This window comes from Ambystoma mexicanum, chromosome 10 (genome assembly GCF_040938575.1).
Source record: "Ambystoma mexicanum isolate Mex_15411 chromosome 10, UKY_AmexF1_1, whole genome shotgun sequence".
NCBI lineage: Eukaryota > Metazoa > Chordata > Amphibia > Caudata > Ambystomatidae > Ambystoma > Ambystoma mexicanum.
Window position 1 is genome coordinate 14740860 of NC_090932.1, and position 12824 is coordinate 14753683.

General features: G+C 44.3%; 1 protein-coding gene and 1 long non-coding RNA gene across 4 annotated transcripts in view; one reads left to right on the forward strand and one right to left on the reverse strand.

The window, feature by feature from the left end:
- Positions 1–12824, reverse strand: part of LOC138491102 (probable cation-transporting ATPase 13A4) — a 995403-nt gene that overhangs the window by 353413 nt on the left and 629166 nt on the right. For all 3 annotated transcript variants that reach the window (XM_069617423.1, XM_069617421.1, XM_069617422.1), the window contains exon 17: positions 5580–5697. In XM_069617423.1, coding sequence (XP_069473524.1) covers positions 5580–5697 — 118 coding nt within the window. The remainder of the gene's footprint in view (positions 1–5579; positions 5698–12824) is intronic.
- On the forward strand, positions 9281–11133 carry LOC138491104 (uncharacterized). The gene is made up of 4 exons (XR_011275956.1): positions 9281–9500; positions 9613–9707; positions 9824–9954; positions 10413–11133. It is a non-coding gene; the product is annotated as an uncharacterized lncRNA (long non-coding RNA).

A 12824-nucleotide genomic window follows, 5' to 3' on the forward strand; every position in this document is an offset into this window, starting at 1 on the left:
AATGCATCGAACCCTCGTTGAAATTCGTTACGTTACTCTGAGAGCCGAATAGCTATCCGTTTGTCAATTGATTTTGGTAACTGTTGTAGCTTTTAAATAAAGCACTTGTATGTCCTTTGTAACCTGTGTTTGTGTGTTTCTTTTGGGCTTCCCAGCCTCATATCAACTTTTATGTTTTCACAGCATGTCCTGCCAAACTGCACCCCACTTGTGAAATCACTTGCTGAAAGTGTGCACGCAAATACATTTCCTTGCTGTCTTCATAGACGTCTTTATAGACCATGAGTGCAGCACGAACCAATCAAGTCCACAGCAGCAGAATCCAAGTAACAGTGTAGGGGCTTCAGCATGTCTTGTTAAACTGCAACACACTTATGGAATCCCTTGCTGAAAGCACACACACAAAAATGCAGCACTGCTGTCGTTATAGACCACGAGTGCAGCAGGAACCAATGAAGTCCACAGCAGCAGAATCCAAGTAACAGCGTAGGGTCTGCAGCATGTCCTGCTAAACTGCAACACATTTATGAAATCAATTGCTTAAAGCGTGCATCCAAAAGTGCAGTTCTGCTGTTGTTATAGACCACAAGTGTAGCTGGAACTAATCAAGTCCACAGCAGCATAATCCAAGTAACAGCATAGGGGCATCTGCGTGTCGTGCCAAACTGCACCACACTTGTAAAATCACTTGCTGAAAGTGCACACACAAACGCATTTCACTGCTGTCTTTCTAGACCATGAGTGCAGCACGAACCAATCAAGTCCACAGCAGCAGAATCCAAGTAACAGTGTAGGGGCTTCAGCATGTCCTGTTAAACTACAACACACTTATGAAATCACTTGCTGAAAGCACGCACACAAAAATGCAGTGCTGCTGTTGTTATAGACCACGAGTGCAGCTGGAACTAATCAAGTCCACAGCAGCAGAATACAAGTAACAGCGTAGGGGCTTCAGCATGTCCTGTTAAACTACAACACACTTATGAAATCACTTGCTGAAAGCACGCACACAAAAATGCAGTGCTGCTGTTGTTATAGACCACGAGTGCAGCTGGAACTAATCAAGTCCACAGCAGCAGAATACAAGTAGTAGCGTAGGGGCTTCAGCATGTCCTGTTAAACTACAACACACTTATGAAATCACTTGCTGAAAGCACGCACACAAAAATGCAGTGCTGCTGTTAGACCACGAGTGCAGCTGGAACTAATCAAGTCCACAGCAGCAGAATACAAGTAATAGCGTAGGGGCTGCAGCATGTCCTGCTAAACTGCAACACACTTATTAAATCACTTGCTGAAAGCATGCACACAAAAATGCAGTGCTGCTGTTGTTATAGACCACGAGTGCAGCTGGAACTAATCAAGTGCACAGCAGCAGAATACAAGTAATAGCGTAGGGGCTGCAGCATGTCCTGCTAAACTGCAACACACTTATTAAATCACTTGCTGGAAGCACGCACACAAAAATGCAGTGCTGCTGTTGTTATAGACCACGAGTGCAGCTGGAACTAATCAAGTCCACAGCAGCAGAATACAAGTAATAGCGTAGGGGCTGCAGCGTGTCCTGCTAAACTGCAACACACTTATTAAATCACTTGCTGAAAGCGCAAATGCAAAAGCGCGTCACTGCTGTCGTTATAGACCATGAGTTCAGCAGGAACCAATCAAGTTCACTGCAGCAGAATCCAAGTAACCGCGTATGGGCTGCAGCATGTCCTGCTAAACTGCTCCACACTTATTAAATCCACTTGCTGAAAGCGTGCCCGCAAAAGTGCAGTACTGCTGTTGTTGTAGACCAAGAGTGCAGCTGGAACTAATCAAGTCCACTGCTGCATAATCCAAGTAACAGCATAGGGGCTGCAGCATGTCCTGCCAAACTGCACCACACTTGTGAAATCACTTGCTGAAAGGGCACACGCAAACGCGTTTTCCTTGCTGTCTTTATAGACACTGAGTGCAGCACGAATCAATCAGGTCCACAGCAGCAGAATCCAAGTAACAATGTAGGGGTTTCAGCATGTTCTGTTAAACTGAAACACACTTATAAAATCACTTGCTGAAAGCACACAAACAAAAATGCAACACTGCTGTCATTATAAACCACGAGTGCAGCAGGAACCAATGAAGTCCACAGCAGCATAATCCAAGTAACAGCATAGGGGCTGCAGCATGTCCTGCTAAACTGCAACACACTTATGAAATAATTTGCTGAAAGTGCAAATGCAAAAGTGATGTGCTGTTGTCTTCATAGACCATGAGTGCAGCAGGAACCAATCAAGTCCACAGCAGCAGAATCCAAGTAACAGCGTAGGGGCTGCAGCATGTCCTGCTAAACTGCAACACACTTATGAAATCAATTGCTGAAAGCGTGCTTGCAAAAGTGTAGTTCTGCTGTCGTTATAGACCACAAGTGCAGCTGGAACTAATCAAGTGCCCAGTAGTAGAATCCAAGTAATAGCGTAGGGGCTGCAGCGTGTCCTGCCAAACTAAAACAAACTTCTGAATCACTTCCTGAAAGATCATGCACAAAAGCATGGCACTGCTGTGTTTATAGGCCAGGAGTACATCCAGGCAACACACAATTCAATAAAGGCCAGATGTATGTTTGTCCCTGTATGTTTGTCTGATGCAGTCACTTTGAGCGTTAGGGCCATTTTTATCAGCTAACATATCATGCAGTGGATGGGAAGCATAGTATCTCTTACACCAAAAAACAGAACCAACTCAGGAAGATGGCAAAGTCGTTTTACTATTTTATTATCAATTGCCTAAAACAGGGAGTTACACAGACTTCAACAGACATCGCGCAGCATTTTCTCGAAGCATTAAATAAAAAATCATACTTATATAGCAAAAAGGTGTCATACGTGACATCATACTACGTGGCAAATAAGAAAAACCTACCCGGGTTGTGATAAGCTCAAGGGCAACATCTAAGTATAGTTTCTGTAAGGGGTAGGGTAGTGATTGGGTCTCTACAGTCAGGTGGGCAACTCATGCCCACCCCGAGTGTAAGTCATCTTATACACTTATTAGATACACAGTACATCATTGGCTTTCAATCTATGAGGCCCTTTGCTATATGGCCCTCTACAATTGGTTGGCAAACTCGTGTCCTTCTGGAACATTTGGCTCACTAGTAACATGTAAGCTCATACCCAGGTGCCAGGAGGTGGACGTGACGTTATCTCCCCACCCAATGAGCCCATCATCTCTCATCACCCATGCCTTCTGCCATGAAGATTGTCTTTGAACTTGGCCTTGCAAAGTATCCTTGCTTCTGAGAACATACGGTAGTGTGAGCAAGTGTTATCTTAGTTCTGGAACTGCATGCTCAACTCTTTTTGCAGCATTTAAATGAATACAACTTGACACTCGTAGTGCCTCATTACAAGTTAGCCGGTTCGGATTTAACGTTGCTGGTAAAACTGTACCGGCACCGTTTTCCAGACCAGCTAACTTTGACTTCTGTGGCTGTGTGGTGTTACACTCGCCAGGTCTAACCTGGCGGGCTTAACGCCACCGGCCGCAGACGGATGTGGAAACACCAGCACCATTACTGCATGGTGCCAGTGTTTCCATGGCCCCCATTCCCATGGAGTCCTGTAGGACTCCACGGGAATAGGGAGTAACGGAATGCCGGCTCTGTAATTACCAGACCACCGGGGCTGTAATGCCCCGGTAATTCTGGCAAGTCCGGAGCTGGTAAATTCCCACGAGTCTGGCAGCAGCCTGCCGGTTTTACCGGCACAGCTAATGCCAGACTTGTAATGAGGCCCAATGTGTTCTATCTTTGCACCTTGACAAGGGATGATTCAGCTTCTCACAATTACTGCCTTCAAGAATAGATAACCAGTTCTTGGCTGCTTCAGCCTTGACACCAGGCCAGGCAGCTCTTACAGGCATTTCCACAGTCACAGCTACTTGTTGCTGCAACACAGCTTCAGCCTTTTCCTTCATGGGCTTGAACTTACTAAAAATGTGACATTGATATCCGGGCTCCTATATATAATGGCGGCACCGGCTACAGTCTATTTACTACGTATAGCCAGCTTCTACGATCACTTAGTCTACTTGCCTTGCTGCATCTGTACAATTATTGAATGGCTTGCATTTTCTGCAGAGCTCTTCACACGTGCAATCTTTGTCTCGCGTATGTAAATTTACTTGATTTTTTACTTCATCATTAGTTTCTATATGGTTCATACACTCTTTTCTTCAGCCAGTCTTCTCAGTGCATCACTCTCCTCTCTCGTGACGTCGCCATCATCTTTTTCTCTCATTTTCCTATTCCTTCGGGGATCTCCTCCATGAGATTGTCATCTCTTCGGGGATACATCTGATAGGGTCTTCTTAATGGATACCTTATCTCAAAGATTCTCTGTGGAGTAGACACAATCGCTGGTGTCAAGCATGGCTCGATTTCTGGCTTCCAGCATATAAGTGTGAAGGGGCGGGACTTCCTGCAGCAGCATTTTGCTGCTCCTCTACAGCTTCGCCTGTTGTCACCGCTAGAGGAAGCTGTTGCCTTGGGATAGATAGAGGTCCTACTGGGTCGAATGAAAACTTGCACTTTGGCCCATGAACACGGGCCTGTGCACTAGGTGGCACATAATGCAAATGAAACTGGAGACTCCATGAGACAGGGATCGCTATTTTATTTTTTAAGTGGGGAATTAGCAGGGCAGCACACACACCAATTGTTAATATTAGACATAATGTTGACTATTTGTGTACAATAAATATATAGTTATCTAGGTCATTTAGGTCTATTTATAGACCAGTCCAATGACTCTTAATCTTTGCCTTGTAAAACTATGCACGCTGAAGCTGGGCTTAGCAGGCAAGGTGTAGAGTAAAGGACTTCAAGGAAGTCCCGTGTGAAGTCTCGTGAGATCACACACGAGATACCAAGCGCGACTTCTTGCTAAGATTACAACGAGCGCAGCGAGCCAGAGGAAGCACAGCACCTCAGTGCTCTCCCTACAGACTCCATTTAAATAAACATAGCCTCCTGCTCTGCATGGAGCTAAGATATATAAACTTAGAGTGTATCTGTAAGGCAGAAGCCAGTGCTGTGTGTGCAGCGAAATTAAATATTCATAACCACAACTTCCTGCCTGCGTGTGATTCTTAACCAGACCACAGCACAGGGGTTTATTGGCCAGTCCAATGACTCTGAATCCTTACCTTGTAAATCTATCCAGGCTGAAGTTGGGATTGGCGGGCAGGGGTTTATAGGCAAGTACAATGACTCTGAATCCTTACCTTGTAAATCTATCCAGGCTGAAGTTGGGCTTGGTGGTCAGCGGTTTATAGGCTAGTCCAATGACTCTGAATCCTTACCATGTAAAACTATCCAGGGTGAAGTTGGGCTTGGGGGTCAGGGGTTTATAGGCCTGTCCAATGACTCTGAATCCTTACCTTGTAAAACTATCCAGGCTGAAGTTGGGCTTGGGGGTCAGGGGTTTATAGGCCAGTCCAATGACTCTGAATCCTTACCTTGTAAAACTATCCACGCTGAAGTTGGGGTGGGGGTCAGGGGTTTATAGGCCAGTCAAATGACTCTGAACCCTTACCTTGTAAAACTATCCACGCTGAAGTTGGGCTTGGCGGGCAGTGGTTTATAGGCCATTCCAATTACTCTGAATCCTTGCATGGTGTAAAGTTCAAGTTTGCTTGAGAAATCGAACGGCACTGTTGGGAAAAGAGCAACAGATTAACATCCCACATAGCACAACGGTTGAATGCACACATACAGCGCTATTGCTCAGCCCCACACTGTTACATGCACATCTCCCTGCATCCAGCAACGGAGGGCCAGAGTCTACTTGATGTTTCAGGAACCCCTGAACAGTCTGTCCGGGAGCGACAGTTCTTCAGTGAGCACCGGGACCTTTTCAGCGTGGGCCATGAATAAAGACCTCAGAGCACCCTCCCCTCCCCCCCAGCTTCTCCTGTCTCCAAGCACTAGCTTTTACGTCCCACCATTACACAGAGTGTGGGAGCCTTGTTTATGCCACAGAATTGTGGAGCAGAGACACAGGTCTGTGGTCTTCTTGGGTGTAGGGGCCACAGGGAGGCACCGATCCCTGCAGTCCCGTCCATCTGGGGATTGTTAGCTTGAAGATAAAGGACAGGCTCAGGGTTTCCTCTTCTGTCAGAAGGAGCAGACAGATGCAGACAGATGTGCTGCTGTTCCCTAGGATGGCCTGAGCTTCCCATCATCCCGCAATGGCTGGAAGGGTTACACCTGGAAGGGTTGGGAGGGCACCTCCCTAGGATTGGGAGGGCAACCCCCATGGCTGGAAGGGTTGAAAGGGCACCCTCCTTATGGCTGGAAGGGTTGGAAGGGCACCCCACTTACGGCTGGAAGGGTTGGGAGGGCACCCTCGCTTCCGGTTGGAGTAACAGGAAAATACTCTGATGCAGTAACACCAGCTGTCTCATCAAGAGCCGCAGAAACACGCAAAAGTTAGACTCAGTAATTTTTTCTGCAAACATGGGTAATGTGAAATCGTAACAGATACAAGGCTGATGGTTCCCTCTGCCTTTACTCCATCAGACAACCAGGTGGCGGAGGAAATTGTCCTATTTGAGAAATGTGTTCTGAATGACCTAAAAAGACTCCAGAATACAAATCATCAGGTCAGAAATAATCTCTCCAATAAAGAGAAGAAAGCACTGGAAGAACTAACATCCAACCCTAATTTGATCATCAAACCTGCAGATAAGGTGGGAGGTATTGTCCTCTTCTCATGGGCACAATACAACAGTATGGCCTTAGACCTTTTGGAAGACACCCAAAGTTATTGTCCCCTAAGGAAGGATCCTTCATTAGACATAGAAAAAGAGATCCGGGATGTCACTCAATATGCAGCAGACCAATCATGGATAACAAAGGAAGAACTGGAATATTTAAATCATTCAGAGAAAAGGACTCCCTCCTTTTACAGCCTTCCTAAGATTCACAAGGATCAAATACACCCACCGGGCAGGCCGATTGTGTCCATCTTGAAAACCCCTGTGTAAGTTTATAGATTTATTTTTGCAACCAATCAGCCAACAAACTGACACATACCTGAAAGATACTACAGCAACCATAAAAATCTTTGAAGGAGAACCGTTTGATGGTGACCAGGATTTTTTAGTCATGATGGACATTACATCACTCTATACTAACATCCCTCAGGAGGAGGCAATAGTGATAGTCCATCTTTTTCTCACTCATCAGGCGACCCAACATAGGGTTCCAGCGGCTTTTATAGTCGAATTGATGACTATCGCACTACAAAGGAACTTCTTTGTCTATTCAGGACAGTTTTACTTGCAAACAAGAGGCACGGCAATGGGAGCAGCCTTTGCTCCCAGCCTTGCAACCTTGTTTATGGCTGCCTTTGAGATGAGATACGTCCTCACAGAAAACAACATCTATAAACCACACATTAGAAAGTGGTTGATGTGATTTTTCTTTGGAGGGGCAACATTGAGTCCCTACAAGAATGATTTGTCTATTTGAATTGCCAACACAATACCATCAAATTTATGGTGCTACACTCTAAATTGTCAATTAATTTCCTGGATTTATGCATTAACGTCAAAGTGGGACATTTGGCTTGCTCCTTACATAAAAAAAAACACTGACAGAAATACTTTTCTATACTTTAAGAGTTTTCACCCAAGATCTCTTTAAGAGAATTTGCTGTTTAGTCAATTTCTCAGACTTAGAAGAAATTGTACAGAGACTGCTGATTACTATACACATGCCAACAAACTAGCCAGTGATCTAAAAGAACAAGGCTACCTGAAGTAATTGGTATCTCACACCCTCAAAAGAGTGAGATTTACCCCCCCAAGAAAGTCTGCTGGAATCCAGCTCGAGGGATTAAACCCAGAATCACTTAACATGTGTTACAGCCTATTGCACACAAACATTTGCGATCAAGAAGGCACTTTTGAAGTATTGGCCAATGGTGAGCAATTGTCTCCAAGATAAAGGCAAACCTTAGTTTGCGTTTAAAAGATCGAGAAACTTGAGAGACAAATTGGTGCATTCCATGAGCCACGGCAAGCCTAACACAAGTCATAGAACTCTTAGACCATTGTTAGGCCATTTCCCTTGTGGAAACTGCCATGCCTGTAAATTCACAAAGAAAATGTCCAATTTCAAAATTCAGGAGAGAACATGGGACATACCTTTATTATCTAACTGCAAAACAGCGAATGTAATATACTGTATCCAATGCCCATGTGGACTGAGATATGTGGGTCAGGCCACAAGACCAGTTCACATAAGGATCAATGAACATCGATCTAGGATTAGATGCAAGAACCACCAAGCACCAATGGTGTCCCACTACGTTGCCTTTGCCCATTTCCCTGAGGACATCCAATGGTGGGTGTTAGATACTGTGAAAAACAGCTCTAATCCCCAGAGAGCATTGAATAACAAAGATGGATTAATCGTCTGCGAACCCTTGATAAACTGAGAGGACTTAATGAAGAAACTCCCTCCTATCAATTCCTACAGTGATCTTGGGCACCTTTAAAAATCAAGCCTTCTTTATGGTGTGAGCTAGTCCTGAATCCAGTGTCATTACACCATACCCATTAAGGGTCCAGACGCAACTTTTTAGTTCACCGCTCCTCAGAAAGGTTCTTGAACCCAAACCTTTCCAACATGGCCTCTTCAGCGCCTTTCCATCTTCACTGACCAGATGGCCTATTAGCCTTATCACTGAAGAATACAAGATTGGCAGACTTGCATTTGCTTAAATGGCAATCATGATACCCCGACTGCTAGAGGTTATTTGCCATTTCTACTTAACCTACTCTCCTGTCTTGTTCCACCATGTAGGCATCGGTATAGATTATCTCTCTTAGCCCTGCAGAGTTACAGGCCAGTACCTGAACCTTATTGGCCATACTGGGCAGCAACCCTCACCATATAAGACAAGGTGTTATATTTTGTGATACATCCAATTTTCTTTCCTGTTATATTACTGTTTTGTTCAATCAGAAGCAACTGAGGGACACTAGTATTGTATCATCAAGGCATACATAATATTGATAACATCTCCAATAGGTTTAGATGCTGATTATACTCTCTATTTGAACTGTTGTTTCACTCGAACATAGACAGAGAATCCCCTGCAGGGTGTATTTCCTTGTCCAGCCACTACTTAAACAAAGGCGCACTTCCTCTAAAACGGATTGTGCAACCAGCTTCAAATCACTATAGTAACGTGGACATTCTGCTGCACGTTATTCAACTCGATGATCTACTACGAACATTATTCAAACCATGGCGCACCCTCTTTGACACAGGTTGCGCTACTGACTTTGAATCATGATAGCAACGTGGACACTCTGCCGCGCGTTATTCAACTTGCTGATTTGTGCAGATAACACGGCGACGTTACACCCTGTGTCTGATTACCTGAAGGCTTGCGTGCCTGACTATAGCGGAGACAGCAACTCCACTTTCCCCCAGTAGTTCGGTAAGTACGTGTCTGTTGTAAATCAATGATTACAGCCTCTACTAAAGCCGCGGGCAGCACACAGTAATAGCGCACCTTTGACATGCCATCCTGCATGCGCTTTCTTTTTCAGAAGCCCATACTGCAGCAAGCAGCCAGCGGATATAGGGACACAAGCTAATATGAGAACATGCAGTCTTCTCTGGCTACCATAGCCTGCAGCTCCAGGTACAGCCTTATTTTATGTGCTTTACCTTCTGGCCCTAATATATTGTATATCCCCTAGGACTTTAGGAGACTAGAGGTAGACATATACATTTTGGTTTGATTTTTGTCTCTTTCAGGAACTTGGTGCGGGTACAGACTACATTTGGTGTAGTGTACTCTGATGTCTCCCAGTGAGCCGACACCACAGTATTACCTTTTGGGACTGCTGGGCTTGGGTCCCAGCCATTTACTTTCAACCCTACTTGAGGTAAAGAATCTCTTTTGGATTTGGGCACACTTTGATGGCCTGTTGTCCTCCCATTAACTAATTTTCCAGCTCCTCACGTCTTACTCCACCTAGGCGACTTTGTCTTCACATGGGACTTGTTTCCCTGCTGAAATCTTAGTGTGGTCGCTCCTATTTATATAATTATTTATACATTCATTTACTCTTTCACTTTGGATAATGAGCTATATATTTTTCTACTCTCCTTGAGCACGATTCTTTAGCGAATGTTGAATGATCACACATTGGGATTGGGTGTCTATCCTCGCTCCTCTTTTCTATTCTTAGTCGAAACACTGACTATCTGCTTTTATTTTGTCACTTCTTAGTCACCTATTTGTAATAACCCTGGGATGGAATTGGAATGCTTTTAGACACTTATCAGCCACCTTTGGGCTGTATTTTACTTTTAAACCCTCCCCTTTGTTTCTTTTCCTAAGGGTTAATGTCTTACACATCTGACCTTTGGTCCTGAGGAAGGCGTTTTCTGTTTAGATCTTCACGCCGAAACGTATTTGACCACACCTGGCTGACCCCTTTTGGCTCCCAGAGGTGGTGCTTGTGCCTGTATTAGTAAGGCCAGACCCCACACGTAGACCCGAGCAGTTCTGTAAGAAATGATTGGTAAGTGTGAATATACAAACTAAACTGACACCATCCATCTATCTTCAAACCCTACAATGGATAATAACTGGAAATTCTCCTTATTTGGCACCCTTGGAATATATATTCATGGACTTCCATAAATGAAATAGGGTGGAAACAGTAATCGTATAACACCTTTTTGAGATAGGAGAAGAATTTCACTTCTGTGATACTCAGTGTTTTTGCTTAAATTGAAAGTTTTTTTCCTTTTTCTTGTTTGTTTCTTCTAACTTTACAGCCTTTCTTGCTTTTGTCTCATTTGTTTTCAATTATTATTGTGCTTTATGGTTAATGATTTACTCGGATGCTGTTGATTATTTATTTATTTTTTTGGAATATGTTATGCATTTAAAGTTGAGCCCATTCTAAGAAAACATTGCCAAATAGTTTGCAAAATATTGCTAAGGCTCATGTATAAAAGATTGTTTTATGTTTTTTATTAAATAATGAAAAACATTTTTGAAGTCTATGGTTAGATTTTATATATAGATACGTGACAAAATTAAAGCAAATGATTTCTGATAATAACCTGAATTGTATTATTGTATGCATGTAAGATGTTAGTTTGTACAGATAGATAATACCAGGACACCATCTGGAATTACGGAGTGGTCCACTCAGATAGTAGTGATCCTTTAATTTAAGTTGAAACAGCTTTGTGCAAAACCTTTTTGCTTTTCTTGGTTAGAGAACATGAGGTGTGCATAGGTGATAGGTACCCGCATCACCGATAGATTACAACCTGTGGGGACATATTTTGTTGGTTTTTGCAGAAACAAGTACTGCCTCATTAGGATATGCACTTTTAGTGCACTTAGTGGGCAGAAGGTTTGCTAAAGTAACTCAAGTGCGCTCATCTTTAAAATGCATGGTTGTCAATAGATAAACCCTAAAGTGTAATACAAAAGAAATCCACGGGGCAGCCAATAGGATCACAGGTACTGACTGAGCTATTGCTCGATGGAATCTTACGTCCCACCTTTTTAAATCCATTCAGGAGCTGATAAGGCCCATGTATGGGTAAGCGTTGCCATGTTCATGTTTCAGGCGCGGCTCGAGGGGGGGGGGGCGAGTCAGATCAGCCATTGCCATGGACCTCCTCAGGCGCCGTCGGACTGGGAGAAGAAATAGGCCCGCACACCCCCAGAAAGGTGGCCCCCTACACGAATCTCCGCACTTCACGATCTTAAATAACCTGCTACTTATGGAGGCTGCGAAGGGTTGATGGTGTTTGCTGGTTTGGGTGCTTGGTGCAAACACTTTGGCAAAATCCGATAATATTCATTTTCTTCTTTAAAAAGAAGGAAGTCAGTAACATCATCACACAACCTGGTGCTTATTCTGGAGAACCAGAGGGGGTGGAGGGGAGATCGGGGTGTCCTAGTTGCCACTGGTAATGATTATACATTACAGATGTGCTTTTAATTTCACCCGGCCACACTTGACCTGCAAAGGTAAGGACAAAGCAGTGTGCAAGGCATTCTGGGAAATAGTGTTTTGATGACTGCCTTAATCCCCATATTCTGGATATGTTGCACGTTCGGGGCTACAAGCCTGGAGCAGGGGCTTACAGAACGCTACAGCCATATACTGCCAGGTTCAGAAGCAAGGCCAAATACTGGCCTGAGAGTCAAAGGAGCACATGACGACAACTATTAGGGCACACCTGTGCTTCCAACACTTTATACCTACTGCACACGTATGATTGGCTCTCGTATAATTGTGCACAGGAACTTGAGAAGTCAGCTCTTACAAGACACACTGTGCATTGGAAACAGTCAATGGGCATGTGCACGGAATGCACACACATGCAGCAAGGGAAAGGTCAATGTCTGTAAACTAAAATGCTGAAGCTTTTTCTTGGCCACTAGTCCGGCGGTGACTCAGTGTAAGTTCATGCCAGGGGAGGGGCCTGGTGGGGTTGAGGAACCTTATTTTGTGGGGTGGCCATTTTTCCAAGGAAACACAGCACACTTGGTGTGGGCAGGCCATGTGTGATGCAGTGACACTGACTACTGGTCCTTGGGACTACTTGGTAATTACACCATTGTGGCACCACGCTGTCACCCTCTCGAGTTTAATGTTATGTATATTTATATACATCTGATGCAACTTGGCTCTTTTCTACTAGATGTTTAATCTCTGACTCTGACCAGCAACCGGATGCTTCTTTGGCCAAAGCGCATTCAAAGAACATTAAGCATGGG